The sequence below is a fragment of the Macrobrachium rosenbergii genome, chromosome 31, assembly GCF_040412425.1.
Source record: "Macrobrachium rosenbergii isolate ZJJX-2024 chromosome 31, ASM4041242v1, whole genome shotgun sequence".
NCBI lineage: Eukaryota > Metazoa > Arthropoda > Malacostraca > Decapoda > Palaemonidae > Macrobrachium > Macrobrachium rosenbergii.
The window spans coordinates 14,573,634-14,593,470 of NC_089771.1; the positions used below are offsets into that span (position 1 = coordinate 14,573,634).

General features: G+C 40.0%; 1 protein-coding gene, 1 non-coding gene and 1 pseudogene across 2 annotated transcripts in view; all 3 read right to left on the reverse strand.

The window, feature by feature from the left end:
• Positions 1-1,886: 1,886 nt before the first annotated feature.
• Positions 1,887-19,837, reverse strand: part of Cchl (Cytochrome c heme lyase) — a 43,563-nt gene continuing 25,612 nt past the window's right edge. The window contains 2 exon segments of the mRNA XM_067132192.1: positions 1,887-3,491; positions 17,091-17,203. Coding sequence (XP_066988293.1) covers positions 3,281-3,491; positions 17,091-17,203 — 324 coding nt within the window. The 3' untranslated portion in view covers positions 1,887-3,280.
• On the reverse strand, positions 8,601-8,716 carry LOC136855551 (5S ribosomal RNA; annotated as a pseudogene).
• On the reverse strand, positions 10,207-10,308 carry LOC136855544 (U6 spliceosomal RNA). The gene has a single exon (XR_010858063.1). It is a non-coding gene; the product is annotated as a U6 spliceosomal RNA (small nuclear RNA).

Consider the following 19,837-nt stretch of genomic DNA (forward strand, 5'->3'; position numbering starts at 1 on the left):
GGGCGCTCAGACACTGGGCACTTGGAAGCTGGGCATGCGGACACTGTGTGCTCGGAAACTGGACACTTGGAAACTGGGCACTCGGACAGCTTCTTAGAGGAGGAAAACTGCTTTGGTGCCAAATACTGGTGCTCCACCACTGAAGGCTCATGAGGCCCATGATCAGAACTATCCCAGAAACTGCGGGAGGGAAGTGGACTGCGCTCTTGTTCCCTGGGCAGCTTACGGGGAAACGGAGAAGCACGCTCAGCAGAAGGAACATGCCTTTTCAGCAGCCTGGAAACACTCAAAAACACTTACTACGCCCCTCTGTCCACACTGGAGTCCAAGTCACTGAACAACAAGGCATGCGCATCCGTATGGATGCCTTTCCAGTGGCTGTCTGCCGAGTCCTGGGATTTACGAACAACAGGTTTAGTTGAGGGGGTAAACCCCACTGACCTCCCTTGGACCTCCGGTTTGCCTCCTCTCAGTTTTAGGGGAGTTTGACAGGAACCTTTGTCTAGGAGCATTAATGGGATGAATAGTCACCTCTTCCACTGACACTGCACTTGCACCGACACTAATTGCACTCATTTGGTCCACAAGGACCTCAACCGAAGACCCAGTTTGGGCTACGGTATTCTCTGCCTGTCTCTGAAGTTTGTCAAGGTGAGCGTCCAAATCTGTCCATTTCCTGATCCCAATCTTTACATTCTTCACATTTAAGATCAAAAGAACAAATCTGTCCCTGCAATGGCAACACGTAGTGTATGAGTCTCATGTAGCTGAAGTTAGTCTGGTATTGCAGCCTTTGCTACAATACCAGATACTAGACAAACTAGAATCAGACACATTAAAGTCAAAATCAGTAAATTAAAGTCTAAATCGAAAAGTAGCTAAGCTAATACAGGTAACGATTAGCGCTCTACCAAACCTAAGGAATACTTCACCAAAGAAGGCGAAATCCAAAACCATCCGGTCAAAATTTCAAACAAGAGCTGCTCAAACAACCGATGATCAGTCATTGACCGACAGAAACAAATTGAACCGTTCAGCTGTGTTGTACCTATTCGTCCCCAAAAGTGGGTGGGGTCTAGTTACCTACACCAAAACAACAAAGCGTTACTGCAAATTTCAAATTTTAAGCTGCTGCGATAGTTAGAAACTAATAGCTACGTAGTTACTTTGTAAGTTACTTATATAAAACTTATAAATAATAAAAAGTCAAAAGCACTTTGAAGAAAAGCAAGGGAGAGAAAGATTGCTTTATCATATACTAGTCAAAACAATCAAGATCCGTAATTGACTGAGTGATTACTGCAAACTAACATCAAAATAATGATCTTCAATGTCGAGTGTACGAAGGACAGAGACTGACTGACTGACTGAATATGGCAGTAATTGTCCCCAATCCAGAGGAAGACAGAGTCTCCTATAAAATTTATGACAGAAACTGCAAATCATAGCTACAAATAAAGCAGTAATAGTTAATATGTGAGAATACAAGAACCTTTTTAAGCTTTCCATACATGAGATGTTTTCCATGACTTCTTGAGTCATATTTTTATACAGTAAAGGTAAATGGTAAATATGAGCAATTCAAATACTGACTGTTAAAACTTGAACCTACTCCAAGTAAATATGCATCTGCACCATTCAAAACAGCAACAGTAGAGGAACTAATACATATTCTACGTGCTTAAAAATATAAATATTAAACTGTGCTATGAAAGTCATGCATGAAGAAACCTAATACATACTTCGTAAGCTCTTCCCCAACATATAACGAAAGTAAGAGGGTGTCTGTTTAGAGAAGCTTGTCAGAAGCAAGAATGCAGTCCTTGTAAATACTGTAAAAGTCAAGCCTTATCTCCTTTATGCCTGAGGGTATAAGAACACAAAAAGAGCTTTATTCAATTTACTTTTTACAAAATATGTACATTACAAGCTCCTTACTATGCTAAATAAGGTACAAAGACTATGTCACTCTGCTTCAAATCACAATAAAAGATATACAAAGCTAGAATCAATCAAAACTTAGCATCAAGAGATGAAGGAGCTCATCAAAAATTGAAAAATACCTTTTGCAAATTAAAATATATGATCCTTTGCACAACACTGTACATTTCACATACAGCATGCAAACTCTATTTCCAGGTGAAAAGTTCATGTACCCTAGATCCAGTACAGCAATACTGTATTTATTTGCCCAAGGAGTACCCTAAGCACTAATCCTTGCCTTCTGTCGCCATTAACTTAAAGCCCTAATAACTAATCCTCACCTTAATGGCCAGTAACCCAAACTTTTTGGTCACTGAAGCCAAGAGGCAAAGATAAACAGCAAACTTCATGTAACTTCCACGGCACACATACTCCCTCTTTGCTGGAATGCTGGCACTGTATGTGCACATCAAAGAAAAAGGATGTACAGAACTTTAATTTGAGTACTGTACTTATATTACATAACAAAAATGAGCTGTTCCTTACAGCACAACTATAATCAAGCCATCTCCTTAAACATAAAGAAAACGTATGTCTCAGTTGCTTTCAGAGGCTAACTCTTCATAACTATATGTAAAAACCGTTACACTATATTTGAAACTTGTTTTTCATACTGCTTTTTAAGCTATTATCCTACAAAACACTTTATGTATATCAACTGTGTTGGCTTTAAGTATTTTTATTAGGACTTCAAACATAGTGAATAGCAACTTATGATTAGCAAAACACAATTTACAAATTATTTACAGAAGCATCAGGATTGACTTTCAAAGTGCTTGTATTTCAACTTTGGCATATGTCAAGTTTCCCTATTTACTGTTGAATCATGGATTCAATACTACCATATATTACTCAATATACTCGAGTCTTAAGCAAAATTATGAAATATTTAAATTAACACCAAGAAACTATTTGAGTCTTAATTAAAAGGACAGAATATTTGGAGTATCACCAAGAAACTAATTGAGTCCTAATTAAAAGGACAGAATATTTGGAGTATCACCAAGAAACTACAAAAATATTCATAACTTTGTAACACATGAAATAGCTACTTGCAGCTACAAGTAAAAGAATTACTTTCCAAAGGTACAGTATACTGACCTGCATCATCTTTGTTCATACAGCTATTAATCCCCTGTACTTGGATTGATAAGAAAGCTTGCTTAAGTATAATATGCATGACCATTATAACAGATTTTTCTTGGGCAGTGATGAGTTATACGCAACACGTAAGAATTCAGCTTTACAGAGCAAATTTCTCCTTTGCTCAACAATGACTATATAACAATAAACTAGGTTATTCTTCTTTCCTCGTCCAGCGCCACCATGCAACAACCATCCTGTCCCAGATGTTTTCGAAGGAGTCCATAGCTGGCCGAACATCGAGGATTGCGAACTTGTAGTTCTTAGGATCGACATCACCACCATCGTAGTAGTCAATAATGTAGCGAACTTCTTTGCCGCAACGGTCAACAATCCAGTCATGGCGGTCAAAAGGCAACTCGTAACTGGAAAGAACAAAAGAAATATGATGATCCACTCAATTTTACTCACCACCAAAGTCAGTAGATTAGTTAACATCCTTCAGCGCCACTTTCATAAATGGAATAAACGTGTAACTGAGTTATTTAAAATCTTCTAAATACACAGTAATCCCTTGCTGTTAAATATCTTTTCTATTCATTTATTAATTTACATTGTTCTTTCTAATAACTGACCTCTTCTTTCTTTATTTCCTAATACCTTCTGTTACTTATTTCGTAATATGAACACCATATCCTTTGTAAACTTGAATTTTAAGTACATGGCCACTGTGGGCTTGTTCCATAAGAACAGGGCTCATCTTCTGAATAATAATAATAATAATAATAATAATAATAATAATAACAATAATAATAATAATAATAATTAGGGAAGAGACCTTATCTGAGAGCAGTAGCATTGAAAACTTTAGCTGTTTCCACAGTATTTAATTTGTACACAGTAAACCCCAAATATTCGCGGACCTATTCGCGGATTTCTCTATGGAACATATCTATGCATTATTCGCTGAAAATCCGCCCATTCACAGTATTTTTCACTGAGAAATATTCACTAATTATTGTATTTTCATCTCATTTTCATGACTAAATGCACTTTTTGTGATAAAACTATCAAAATACTCAAGTAGTGCTCGATTTACAATAGTTCCCCTTACGATAATTTGATTTTGCAATGGGGTAAGCAATTAATACCAATACGACAATATTTATGAAAAATATTTTTAAATTTCGCGCAGGCACAGGCAGCAGCGTACAATCAGGCAACGAGAGACCAAGTTACAATAGATCAGCTCCTTTTCCTCCAACTCTTTATCTCATCATCTAGTTAAAAAAGTAACAGAGAATGATAAAAGTATTGTTAGTAACGTTATACTCTTGCGTAAATGTGTATAGCCATAAACAACCAACCTAGAAACTGTTGCTTTGTTTATCACTGAATCGGATAACAACAGCCCTTTTGCTTGTATTTCAACCATCGTACGGTAATAAACAATTACCATAGGTTATAGTACAAATGATGTTGAGTAGAACTGGACTGATATACTTTTACATTATACCCTTATTTGGTATGGATAAAAGATCGGCAAGGAAATAAATTGCTAAATTTATGCCACCCAAGTTATGCAGCGGAAGCTGAGAAAACAATGTTCAAGCTGCTAATGACTATAAATTATCGTGCATCTGCAACATGGATGAAACTCGACCGTAATTAAAATTGGAGAGAAAGTATTTTAATCAAAACTACTGGGCATGAAAGAACACATTATCGCTATCTTTACGCCGATAAATGATAAATACATAAAGACTGATTATCAAATTTAGGTCTTGAAGACCAAGTGCCGGAACCCATCAGGATTATTCAGCGCCGATAAATACGTAAAGCTCGTGTTATGATGAAATCAAGTGAAAATAGCAAACGGAATCTTGATTTTTTTTACACAAAACAAACGCCCCCAAACGGCCAACATCATCTATTAATGAGAAAAATAGCTATATTAATTTCACAACGAGATGTATTTAAGTTATATTTCGACTTAAAAAAAAGACACTTCGTACAGTATAACGAAAAATAACCTTGGTCCATATAAATAAAGTATCTAGAGATTCATTTACGCTAAATATAAGCAAGAAAAGCGCTCTGAACTGAGTTAAAGACGGCAAAATAAACACAGCATAAACGATTTCCAAACCAAAACACAGACCGCTATGACCGCAATTTATAATACAAAAGCAATATAAGAATATATATAATACTACTGGATACAGTGAATTAAGGCATACATTTTAAAAGAGCCATACAATACGACATTTGAATATAGAGTACGGTATAATGTAGGCTACGATACCATGTATGTATACGATATACCATAGTGCAGGCTAAGCTAATCCTTGTTTGTTATTCAATTTCTCTTTGTATTGAATTATCATAAGTCACTCTGCATGAACCTCCAGAATTAGCTGATAATAATTACTATACTGTGTATGTGTAGAGTATATTTTATAGTAGGCTAGCTACCATATACTGTATGTAGATATGGTAATCAATACTCCCAGTAGGCTGTGTAGCTATATTCGAGATATGTTTTTTCCAACAAATGATATTTTAATGATAAAATATGCTTCGTTCATACTTACCTGGCAGATATATATAGCCGTATTCCAAAGGTCCGACAGAATTTCAAATCCGCGGCACACGCAGTGGCCGGTCAGGTGGTTATACTCCATTCCGCCGCTGGGAGGCGGTATCAGGAACCATTCCCATTCTATTCAGATTTTCTAACGCCACTGTCTCCTGAGGAGTGAGGAGGGCATGAATGAGAGATATCTGCCAGTAAGTATGAACAAACTCATTTTATCATTAAAATATCATTTTGTTCATGAGACTTACCTGCCAGATATATATATAGCTGAATACCACCTTTGGAGGGGGGGTAGAGACAGCCAAGAATTAGGGAAAAAAACCAAGTATTGGTAAAATTATTTTGGTTCCTTATCTGATAGCTGTAGCTGACTGAGTGGTTACTGCCACTCTAGTCTGCTTCTGCTTTACTAGAGACCCCAGCGAGGTAGTGACCCATATGCTGGCTACTTCTCTAGATGATCTGTCAACGGGCGTGACCACAATGTGACTAGATCATAGACCATACAAAGAGGACAAAGAGCATTACTAACCACCTAACCAACACCTAAAGCGTTAGTTTGCAAAGGATTGGGAAGACTGCCCCAGTAGTCGACCCAACAACCACAAAAACACAATTAAAAAGGATAGGATCAGAGCTACCCTGTCCCCAAGGTTGCTGAAGCAGCAATGTATGGTCCCAGCGAAAAGCAATTTTTGTATGCTACCTAAACATCTTGCCAAGAGTGTGAGGCAAACACCGAATTGACTTCACAAAATGTGGCACTAAAAATGTCACTGAGTACCATATTTTCCTTGAACGCCATGGAGGTAGCAACTGCCCTCACCTCGTGAGCGTTAACTCTCAACAACTTGAAGTTGGAGTCGTCAACTAGAGTGTGCGTCCTTAATGATGCGTCTAATGAAGAATGCCAGTGCATTCTTCGACATAGGTTTAACTGGTTGCCTCACAGAACACCATAAAACATCCAAGGGACCACGAGTGTCCTGTGTTCTTTAAGGTAGTACTTGAGAGCTCTAACTGACATAGAACCCTCAGGTTCCTGTCCAATAAGGTCTGCTAAACCTTTAATTTCAAAGTGTCTAGGCCAAGGGTTAGAAGACCTATCATTCTTAGCCAAGAACTTAGGGCTTAAAGAATAGACAGCATTGTGTTCCTTGAAGCCCACATGACGGCTCGAACTTCGCCACTCTCTTTGCCGCGAGGAATGCCGCTTTCGAGCAACATCCTTAAGAGATGCAGAGTGAGAGGCTCAAAAGGACTAAACATCAAAAACTTGAGCATTACGTCCAAGTTCCAAGCAGGGGGAATTAGCTGAGAACCTGGACGTCTTGAAAGAGCTCAAAGATCGTGGAGGTCCTTATTGTCAGACAAAGCTAATCCTCTGTGTCTGAATACAATCGAAAGCATGCCCGATAACACTTGATAGTCGGAACTGCTATATCGAGTTTTTCTCTTAAGTAAAGGAGAAAATCCGCAACCTGGCTCACAGTGATAGAGGAAGAGGAAAAGCCCTTCTTTCTACACCAACCTTTGAAGGTTGCTCACTTCCCTAGATATATCCTTTAGATGAAGAACTTCTGGCTCTAGCGATGGCCCGTGCCACCTGGCCAGAAAACCCCTTCGCTCTGACCAAGTTTCGATAGTCTGAAAGCAGTCAGGTTCAGAGCGGGAGATTCAAAGATATCTCGTGAAGTGGGTTTGTATGAGCAGGTCTGCTCTCAGGAAGGGTCCTCGGAACGCCTACCAACCAGAAGAGAAACTCCGAGAACCAGTGGTTCAAGGCCAAAAATGAGGATGAGAGTCATCCTCGTCCCTTGTGAGGCCGCGAACTCATGTTATGACTTCTCCCAGAATTTAGAACGGGAAAAAGGCGTAAACATCTATTCCGTCCAATCCCAGGAAGAGCAACTATCGCAACTGCCCCAGGGTCGAGTACAGATGAGCTTTATAGAGGAGCCTCGCTGTTCTTGAGGTCGTGAAAATATCCACAAGATGGCGACCCCAAAAATTTCCAAAAATCTTGGCAAACCTCCTGATGAAGGGTCCATTCTTCGGCAGGAGTTGATGGCGCCAACAGAGCAGGTCTGCTTGAACATTTTCGACCCCTGCAACAAAACTTGTGAGAATCGAAATGTTGCGAGCATAGGCTCAAAGAATAATCTCTCTTGCAAGGCTGAACAGGGAACAAGTAGTATTGTCCGAGTTTGCTAGAACTACACGATTGCAAACTTGGACTCTCGGAAGAATTGGCGAAATAAAAGATACGCCAAATCTTTGAAGTCGATGTGCCAGACACCTGTTCCTCTCTCCAGTTCCTAACACTTCCTCTCCCTCTAGTGTTGCCCCAACCTGTTGACGACCCGTCGGAAAAACAACACTAGGTTGGGGTTCAGAAGCTTGAGGGAGATCCCTTTCTGCAATTTCCGTTGGATCGAGCCACCACCCCAGATCCTCTTTATATAAGGAAGAATTCTCAATTCCTCTTTCAAGTCTTCCTTGCTTTGCCAGTTCTCCAACAAAAGAACTGAAAGAGGCCTGAGATGCAGACTCCCAGAAAAACAAACTTCTCCAGCGAGGAAATGGTCCCCAGCAGACTCATTCCTTCCTTCACCTAGCATGTTTCCTTCCAAGAAGGCCGAGACTTTTCCGCACATAGAAGCTGCCGTTCTTACGACGGAGACGCTATAAAAGCCGCTGAATAGATCTGAATTCCCAGACACAATGGACAGTGAGGGGATCAGCTGTGACTTCTCCACAGACCAGAAGTCCCAGGGACTTCACGAGTTGCAGAGTCAACTGAAGGTCTTCCAGATACCTTGGGACGCACGCTGCGAATCAACCAGTCGCCCAAGTAGAGTGAGATCCAACGTCGACAGATGCAACTGCATCGCAACGCGTTTTTCAGACGGTAAACACCGGAGCAAAATGTGACGCCAACAGCATCTGGTGTTCCCAGGCGGTCAACCATCCGAGTACTGACCAGACCCAACGTTGCTTAACCTCGCTGATCGGACGAAAGCGTGTTTTCAACGCGGTATGGCCGTGCAGAGTCCAAAGCAGAGAGCCCTGAACTGGTACGCCTAGTCCCCAAGACAACCTGAGATACTTCACCGAACGTGGATGAATTGGGGCGTGAAGATAAGTATCTTGGAGATCCAAAGATACCATCCAATCCCCGGGATGAAGGGCTCTAGTATTGACTGCGAGTCTCCATCTTGAACTTTTCCTTTCCGACCAAGTTGTTTCGACCTGTTGACGCCCAAGACGGTCTCCAGCCTACTGAAAGTTTTAGGACTAGGAAACAATCTGTAGTAAAATCCCGGGAACACTAAGTCCAAGACCTGTTCCATTGCTCTCTTCCGAACATCTGTTCGAGCAGGTCAAACAATTTTCTGTTTGACAGGAAGGCAGTTGGGAAACAAAAACAAAAGAGGAGGAGACAGGAAGGGAATCAAGTAACCTCTCTCTAACAGTAGGAGGGACCAAACGTCTGCCCCTCACTCTTTCCAGGCTTGTGCAAAATGAAGCCTGGTTGCAAAGGGAGTCTGGAGATGAAAGGAGTCACTTGCCACCTCTCTTGAAGTGACATTCCTTCGGGAAAACTCTCTCGTGGTGCGGGTCTCGTGTTGCTTCCCATGGAAGCCCCTTTGTTACGCAAACATTTAGCTTTAGTTTACTTTTGTATCATTGAGATCGGTGCAAAGCGTTATGAAGGAGATGCAGTTTGAATGTCGATAACTTTAGTTTTGAGAAAACGATATTTTTGCTTCTCTGTGTATTTATTTGCTTGCCGTTACACAGTTTGATGTTTTTATGACATAATGAAAAGCCAAAATAATAGACCTGCAAAGTAATATAACTTCGCTAAATGAAGCTAAATGAAGCCAGTGTCAAACACGCCTGAGGTTGGCCAGTGCGACGCCTTACTTAGTCAAGCTCTGAGCTGCTACTGACTGACTGCCACTGACTGCCCTCCGGCATTCCTGTCTTTGATGCGCACTATGTCCACAGGGTGCCAGATCGCATTAGATATTATTTCATAGCTAAAAGGAAATTACCACCGATATACTGACAATATCATTACATTATACTGAAAAATGTAATTTGACTATGATAGGTTACTGTTTTGTTTATAACTCCTAACTGTGGCTCAACTTTAAATAAAACTTTCAGAGAAGATAGTCAGGATATGTATGATGCCATAAATAAAATATCCTGCAGAAAATTTGATTTCGATTTTTTTGTCAAACGCCTCCCCTTAAGACAAAGACAACAAAGAATGCGAGGGTGGAGAGAAAGGAGCAGAAGGTTGAAAAGTCTCAGGAAACAGATCCTTAAGAAAAAAAGCCAGAGTCTGATAATCAGAGGAAGAAGAAGACGAAAGATGTTTCTCTTCATACAAAGGCTGTGACGAAGAGGATGTTCTTCCGCAGCTGGCGGGTCTTGAGTGAGTGGTGAAAGTAGTTCCGATTCGCGATATCGTAAGCGGGAACTCCCGCTAACAAAGAAGTCAACAACTAGAGTACGATAGTAAACATAAAAATGTGGAACGCCGGTACGATTAGCGTGTCATCCTGCAAGAGCCATGCTAATCTTCTCTGTATCGTTCAATTTAGTAAATGTACTGCCGAAGCAAGTACTTTGGGAACTAAATTAAGAAGGACATCAGATGCTGAAGCGGTAGTTGTGCGACATGATAAACAACTGAGCGGTGTCAACACAAGACTTGAAGCTATCGGCGAAGCGAAAGGAGCGCCATGGCGTGACGCGCGAGGGCTCCATGGCAAGTACTAGAAGAGAGTCAGCGTGACGCGCGGCGTCATGGCTAGGCGCGCAGAAAGGCCAAGGTGAGGCGCCTCAAAGCGTGAGAAGCGCATCGAAGAGCAAGACGCGCTCCTGGCGCGAGACAAGAGAAAGGCCAACACCTCAACTCGGGAAGACGAATAGAAGCCACTAAACACTCTCTAGACGACAGACGCTCTGGATCGCTCCCGAAGCGGGAGACGGCAGGTGAAAGTCTGTACCTCTTAACAGGCAGATTCGAAACTTGAAAAGGTTCATGAGAGCATCCAGCTGTTGTTGCAAACCCAACAAAATCTTACGCGTTGGAGAAGCCACTCTTTGGGAGAAGGGCTGAACCTGAGAGAAGGAAAGGCGGCGAGAGACGCATACTTCCTTCCACAGGAAGAACTTAAGAAGCTCTAGCCCTTGCCTTAGCGACAGGGGGTCGAGTAAGTGATCATTCGAAAATATCACTTTCGGGAAGAGTACAAACGTCTAGAGGAAGAGGACGTGAAGCGCCCTCTCCTCTAAGCTTCTCTTAAGAGGGCGAGAGTCCAACCGAGCTCCAACCCGAGGCGGGAGGACGTGTCGGAGGACGAAGCAATCCTTCAGGATGCGTGCCTGAGCACGATCCCTGGCAGCCTGGGTAGCGTCATCAGGACCTGCCGGGACGCCAGATCGTGGGAAGCCCCGTAACCTCATGCGACTTTCGACATGCCCCTCCCTGGTCCTGGGAGTTCGACAGAGGTCCAGGCCTAGAGGCATTATAGGGCCGATCTGACGCCCCCTCCACAACACTAGGGGCACTAGCACTAACACTATGCGTTTGAATTGCATTCACTTTAGTTTCAAGAGCACGCATTGACTCCACACGAGAGCCAGGGAATTACCTTCTGCAGCAACAAACTACAGGGTTAGTACTAAAATTTACTACAGGGTTACTAGTAGGAGAAAACCCTGACTGTCCATCTAAGGATGCACTCTGGAGGAAGATTCCCTCAGCCTATCACGCTCCAATTAAAGCATATAGGCTTCATATTTCTTCCACTCACCCTCAGACAATCCCACATTCATTACTGATTAACATAGAGCATTGAACACCCTTACATATCATACATAAAGAGTGAGGAACTATCAAAGTCTTCGATAGCCTCACCTTACATTCACCCAAGCTACAGACTCGATAGCTAGAGGTAAGACATCTTAATTATAAGAAAAGTCAAAAGCAAAATCAAAAACGGTCCACAAAAGAGCGTATGCCAAGTCACAGATCCAGTCGAATAAAAACAACCAAAATACGTATGACAAATACCCCTGAAATCCAATGGCGGGAGAACTGACAACAGGTGTTGACAGTCCATGTGACAGAGAAAAATCTGAATAGTAATGGGAATGGTTCCCTGATACTCGCCCCAGCGCGGAATGGGCACTAACCACCTGACCAGCACTGGCGTGTGCCGCGAGATTTGAAATTCTGTCGGACTCGAGAATAAGAAGCATATATATATCTGGCAGGTAAGTCTAAGTGAACAAACAATTGTTTTTTTTTAACTACACCCACGAATAGCAGAACACCCAGCATTGTATCACAAACCACCATGCACCCAAATGGATGACCACAGGGAGAACATCCTTAGTACAGAAAGACAAGACTAAGAGAAATATGAAAAGTAACTACAGCCCTATCACCTGTCTACCAATAATGTGGAAGTTACTAACAGGTATCATCAGTGAAAGGCTACAAAACTACCTAGAGGATACGAACACCATCCCACACCAACAGAAAGGCTGCAGAAGGAAGTGTAGGGGCACAAAAGACTAGCTCATAATAGAATAATATAATAGAATAACAGACAAAATGGTAATGAAGAGTAGTAAGAGAAGGAGAACCCACCTAAGCATGGCATGGATTGACTACAAGAAAGCCTTCGACATGATACCGCACATGTGGCTAATAGAATGCCTGAAAATGTATGGGGCAGAGGAAAACACCATCAGCTTCCTTAAAAATACAATTCACAACTGGAATACAGTAATTACAAGCTCTGGGATAAGACTAGCAGAGGTTCATATCAGGAGAAGGATCTTTCAAGGCAACTCACTGTCCCCACTACTCTTCGTAGTAGCCATGATTCCCATGATAAAAGTACTGCAGAAGATGGATGCTGGGTACCAACTCAAGAAATGAGGCGACAGAATTGACCAACTGATGTTCATGGATGACATCAAGCTGTATGGTAAGAGCATCAAGGAAAAAGATACCCTAATCCGGACTTTAAGGATTGTATCTGGGGACATCAGGATGGAGTTTGGAACAAAAAAATGTGCCTTCATCAACATACAAAAAGGCAAAATAACAAGGACTGAAAGGATAAAGCTACCAGATAGGAATAGCATCAAACACATAGATGAGACTGAGACAAATATCTAAGAATAATAGAAGGAGAAGATATTGAACACCAAGAGATGATGGACACGATCAGGAAAGAATACATGCAGAGACTTAAAGCGATACTCAAGTCAAAACTCAATGCTGGAAACATGACGAAGGCCATAAACACATGGGCAGTACCAGTAATCAGCAGGAAACTAGAAAACACATGACAATACACAAAGCACTAAATCCAAGAGCAAATACAGACATACTATACATAACACAAAAGGAAGAGGGGAGAGGGCTACTAAGCATAGAGAACTGCGTCAACATTGAAAGCAGAGCACTGGGGCAATATCTGAAACCAGTGAAGATGAGTGGCTAAGGAGTGCATGGGAAGAAGGACTGATAAAAGTAGATGAAGACCCAAAAATATACAGAGACAGGAGAATGAAAAAAAGAACAGAGGAATGGCACAACAAACCAATGTACGGACAGTGCATGAGACAGACAAAAGAACTGACCAGTGATGTTACACGTCAATGGCTACAGAGGGGAGAACTCAAGAAAGTCAATGGCTACATAGGGAAGAACTCAAGAAAGAAATAGAAGGAATGCTAGCAGCGGCACAAGATCAGGCCCTAAGAACCAGATACGTCCAAAGAACAATGGATGGAAATATCATCTCACCCATATGCAGGAAGTGCAGTATGAAGGACTAGGCCATAAACCACATAGCAAGCAAGTGTCCGGCACTTGCACAGAACCAGTACAAAAAGAGGCATGATAGACCAGACATGACATTGATTGACAAAATCAAGAAGAAAGTATCACTCATTGATGTGGCAATACCATGGGACACCAGCGTAGATGAGACAGAAAGAGGAAAAACTGCTAAGTATCAAGACCTGAAAATAGAAACAAGAAGGATATGGAATATGCCAGTGGAAATTGTACCCATAATCATAGGAACACTAGGCACGATCCCAAGATCCCTCAAAAGGAATCTGGAAAAACTAGATGCAGAAGTAGCTCCAGGACTCATGCAGAAAATTGTGCTACTGGAAACAGCGCACATAGTGAGAAAAGTGATGGACTCCTAAGGAGGCAGGATGCAACATGGAACCCCACACTATAAAAACCACCCTGTCGAATAGGATGTCTGTGATAGACCAAACAAAAATAAATAAATAAATAAGAAAAAAAAAAAAAAAAAAAAAATAATAATAATAATAATAATAATAATAATAATAATAATAATAATAACAACAACGTAAGAGTTAAAATTATTTCCATGAGGTAATTAACCCTTCAACGCCTACTGGACGTATCATACGTCGACTAAAATTGTCTGTTGGGTGCCAAGTGGACGCATCGTCGTTGACTACAAAAAAATTTCAACCTTCGGTCAACTTTGACGCGACCAAATGGTCGAAAAACGCAATTGTAAGCTAAAACTCTTACATTCTAGTAATATTCAATCATTTACCTTCATTTTGCAACAAATTGGAAGTCTCTAGCACAATATTTCGATTTATGGTGAATTTTTGAAAAAACTTTTTCCTTACGCCTCGTAGCTCGGCCAAAAATTTCAGAAATTCTTTCATCATTTTGTCGTAAGTTTTGCACTGTTTTATATTAGCCGTTACATAAAGTTTTATATATGAAAATGTGCGCAGTTTCATGTAAAATACAGCAACATACAACCCATGGTTGTAGCTTTTATCAGTATGGAAATATTTTCATATAAACCCACGATAACTGCCAAAATTTCAACCTTCGGTCAACTTTGACTCGACCAAAATGGTAAAAACGCAATTGTAAGCTAAAACTCTTACATTCTAGTAATATTCAACCATTTACCTTCATTTTGCAACAAATTGAAAGTCTCTAGCACAATATTTCGATTTATGGTGAATTTTTGAAAAACTTTTTCCTTATGTCCGCGCCAGAAATTCTTTCACACGTTTGTAAAATGTTTGCACCGTTTATATTAGTCGTTACATAAAGTTTTATATACGGAAATGTGCGCAATTTCATGTAGATACAACAGAAAATAACTCATGGTTGTAGCTTTTAACAGTTTTGAAATATTTTCATATAAATCAAGATAACTACTTGAAAATTTCAACCTTCGGTCAACTTTAACTCGACGAAATGGTAAAAACGCAATTATAAGCTAAAACTCTTACATTCTAGTAATATTCAATCATGTACCTTCATTTTGCAACAAACTGGAAGTCTCTAGCACAATATTTCGATTTATGGTGAATTTCTGAAAAAAAAAGCTTTTTCCTTACGCTTATGCCGTAACTCGGCCGAACATCTCAGAAATTCTTTCACGCGTTGTCGTAGTGTTTGCACCGTTTTACATTAGTCGTTACAAAACTTTTATATATGAAATGTGCACAATTTCATGTAGAATACAACAAAAAATAGCTCATGCTTGTAGCTTTTATCAGTTTTGAAATATTTTCACATAAATCACGATAACTGCCAAAATTTCAACCTTCGGTCAAATTTAACTCGACCGAAATGGTAAAAACGCAATTGTAAGCTAAAATTTTACATTCTAGTAATATTCAATCATTTACCTTCATTTTGCAATAAATTGGAAGTCTCTAGCACAATATTTCGATTTATGGTGAATTTTTGAAAAACATTTTCCTTACGTCCGTTTTTAGGTAACTCGGCCAACATCTCAGAAATTCTTTCATCACATTGTCATAATGTTTGCACCATTTTATATTAGTCGTTACATAAAGTTTTATATATGAAAATGTGTGCAATTTCATGTACAATACAACAGAAAATAACTCATGGTTGTAGCTTTATCAGTTTTGAAATATTTTCATATAAATCACGATAAATAACAGAAAAATTCGACTTTTGGTCAACTTTAACGTGACCAAATGGTCGAAAAACTGCAATTGTAAGCTAAAACACTTACAGTCTAGTAATATTCAATCAATTAGCTTCATTTTTTCAACAAACGGGAAGTCTCTAGCACAATACTGATTTATGGTGAATTTTTAAAAAACATTTTTTTACGTCCAGAAGCGTTACTGAATTCATGCATCATTTTGTGATAATATTTTCTGTGTTGCTTTGATCGTTTTACAATTTGTTATATACCAAAATCATCGCAATTTAGTGTACAATACAAAGAAAAAACAAATAACCCGTTAGCTTTAACCGTTTTGCTCACAGCGCGATTTGTATAAAATTATATATGAAAAAATTTTTTGCGCTGTCATATATTTCAATATTTATAAATGATAATTATATTTTTTTTAATTTCTGATGGTTGCATACTAAACTTCAGGCAATGACAAAAAAAGGAGCCAAAAATGAACTCTTAATCTTAAAAACTAAGCGTGCTGTGATTTTTTGAAAAAAACTTTTTTTCCGCTTCGGCGCTAACTCCCGAACGCCGCCGGCATACGGGAGACGTTTTTGTAAATAGAGGCTCGGCGTTTAAGGGTTAATGGAATCCACAAAGTTACCTTTCAAGGCACTCAACAGGACTATGCAATACACCAAGACCACTCAACCATGTCCCCCAAGGTAAACTTTTACCAGAATATACTAAGTTAGAGAGGAAAATCTGGAATTTTTTTTTGCCTGGGAAGGCCCTAGGGGAGCACAGAATCCTTCAAGGATGGCTTGAGGATACTTAAACTCAGAACATTCATCATAGCAGAAGGAGTAATCTTGGCTCTGGTTTGGCACCAAGGATGGCCAATCAAATCTTCAGGGTGGGTCCTGCCATCCTGGACTGCCCTCTGGCGGCCTCATCCCTGTTGTATAACCTTTAATGAAGTTTTATCTTAAGAATGTACTTGAAACATCTTTCCTTGGCATAGCCACATCACCTACTGAGCACCTGACGGACACGGCCTTGTCTTTATTCCTGCATGAAAACCTTCTTTCACATAATTTCCTTATAAAGAATGATCTACACTGGGTATTCAAACCTTTTACTTAAATTCAAATATCTGGAACTGATATGACCTCTTCAAATGGTCCTTTAAAATCTAGACTAAAGATAAAAAAAAGCAGCCTAATATTAATTAACCCTCTTAGTCAACAGGTCTTCTCAAGCCTTGGGTGTCTCGGAGCCAGAACTATGGTAAGTGATATTGTACTTTTATTCTGTGAGGTTACTATTCATACCATGGTACTCATTCCGGTGTCAATTTAAAGCAAAATACTTGATCAAAACAATTAAAATAGAACCTCTTAAGGTAATCTAAAGATCCTTACCCCAGCCAACTCCTCATTCTGGCTCGTGGGGAATACTCTGTTGCTTTGCCACCAAATCGTTTCAGTTTCGGATTGCCACACTCATGCTTATGGAGAGACTCCCATTTCAACACCTGAAATTACAAAATATTTATAAGAAAAGGAGCAAATAGAGTAATGCACAATCTACAACTAATATGGCCACACCAACAAAAATGACAACACTACAGGAGAGTTGATATGGCAGGTAGTGACCTGAGGGATATTAAAAGCTATTCAGAAGCTCGGACCAAGGAATTGTACCTGTATTTTGCATAAATGTATTTCTTGGGACCAGCAATGACAGAAACTGACCCTGCACTGGACTACGGAAAGTCTAAGAAGTTCGGATATGGAACTGTACCTTTCCTCTACTTGTTTATCTAGGGACCACTGATGACAGAGTCTGACCTTATACTAGACTAGGACATGACTAAATGAGTTTATTACTCAGATAGAGTACAGGGCGGTGCACCCTGTATTTGTTCTTAAATAAAAACCAACCACCCAGGGCCAGTGAACCAATGAAATATAATAAGTATGGCCTACAGCACCCTAACAAAATGATGATTTTTACGATTAAAATCAATTTTTTAGGTATTTACCTCTGCCATTTATATTTATTTGCGACTACTTGGTGCAGATTCAACATGAGTTAAAACTGAAACAATCATTAACAAACGCTCCCAATAGTTACTTCCCCCCCCCTGGGGGTAAGACGGTGAACATCTTGGTTGCTCATCTATTCTTAATCCCTTAAGAGGGGAAGAGGGTGGGTTTCAATGATAGAGGGTAAGTGCCTAAAAATTGATTTTATCATAAGTCATTATTTTTGAGGTGAAACTTACCCTCTATCATTTAGCTGACTCAAACATAGTGTGTTGGAGGCGGGCAAGAGATTCCATATCACCAAATTATCAGATATCATTATAAATATCCTCATTGCTGCTTACCTGATGAATATTATCCCATGGCAAGTACAGTACTTGTCAGATGAGGATCTTCATCAAGCAAGGTCCACTATCTTAGTAGGTGGAACATGAACCCCAAATGTGGCCACTGGTTCATGTGCACTGCAGAATGGCAATTTATTGGCCCCTGTGCCCCAGGCCTGCAGCACTGACGGGAGTACAACCACAACTAAACTATGATCCCTCAACAGTTACCACCTACCTGATCAAGTTGCTGTGGCACCTTACACCCAAAAACAACAAGCCCAAATTAGAAGAAAAGCGGTACATAATCAGCTTAGTGTAGCTTTTATTCCGACTCGTTCAGAATAAGTATAGCATTTCAAATCGTAAAGTGATTGTATAGCCTAAACGGTTTGAAATGTACTAACCTAATTGTAGCCTAAGTCTTATACTACAACACCCAGGTTACTTCACTCATATACAAAATTGCACTTAAAACACTGCATTGCATTGTGTATATTAATCTAAGAAATAAACAATATTAACTTACTGTTAGTTCAAATGGTGCATTTGATATTCCAGCCTGAATTAGAATGAGATTGGCATGAGCACAATCTCTACTTCGTAACCCTCATCCAAAGCACACTCCAAGAAATTCTCCTTACATTTAGATATATATATCTCCTAAAGGAAATCTCCCCAAATGAACTTTAAAATGAAAAGGAATACTTAAATGGACTTGAAGGCACCGACAACTATGGCTGCATTCCCTTTTCTTGAGTCCCTGCTAGATAGAACTACACTGCACCAACGCTGTGACGAGGCTGGCTTCATGGCCATCCTTGACCACCACCAAACATTTGACTAACAACTGAACAACAACCGATGTTCGGTAGTTAAGCACCATTAAACATACACTTACAATTAAATACATGAAACAACAAACACAATACTTTCCACAACTAAATATAAACACAACAAAACATAATATCTTTCTTCTACATAACACATTTCCACTTTGCGTAAATTTAGAAAGAATACATAAAACTATACCACAACTTGCGGAAAAATACAATCTCTTTTGTTGAAGTTTTGATAAACTCTGCCGCAAGAAAAACTTATGCCTACATTATTTACAATACAGTAGTCCTGTTCTTATCAATGCCTTTCTGACTTCTGCAGCTATTTGAGCAGTCCTTCTGCTAAGGCAGGTGCTTGACTGAATGTCTTCTGTCGCAGGATTAATTTCCTTTATTTCCTGCCACAGCTCTAAGGGATATAACTTATTTACAAGTCTCATGAGCTGTCTATGGGCTGTTCTTTGAGTAGCCACTCTTGGGACCTTGTCTCGCCCCATATGTAACTCGATCACTTGGCCCAACTTCTACTTGTACCCTCGTCATGAATGAGGACTACTTTCCCTATCCTGGGCCAAGAGCCATGCATCATTCTTACTCGAAGGGTCTCTTTTAACACTGTTAAATACTCCCTCTCCCATCTTTTCCACAAGTTGTCGCACACTTGGATATAAGGTAGTGCTCGAGTTACAATAATTCGACTTACGATAATTCGCTTTTACGATGGGATTAGCAATTAATATCGATCGACAATATTTTGAAAATATGTATTTTTAAATTTCGCTGGCGACTGGCGCAGGCAACAACGTACAATCAGGCAGCGTCACGTGTATGCGATACGTTGGCCCAAGAGGCTGGAATAAGTACATTAATTCAATGAGCTGACCTCACTTGCCCTCGTTGTGTCAGAAGTTAAAATAGGTCAGTGTTCGTTTGCAATTTTTTGTGCGTTTGTAAA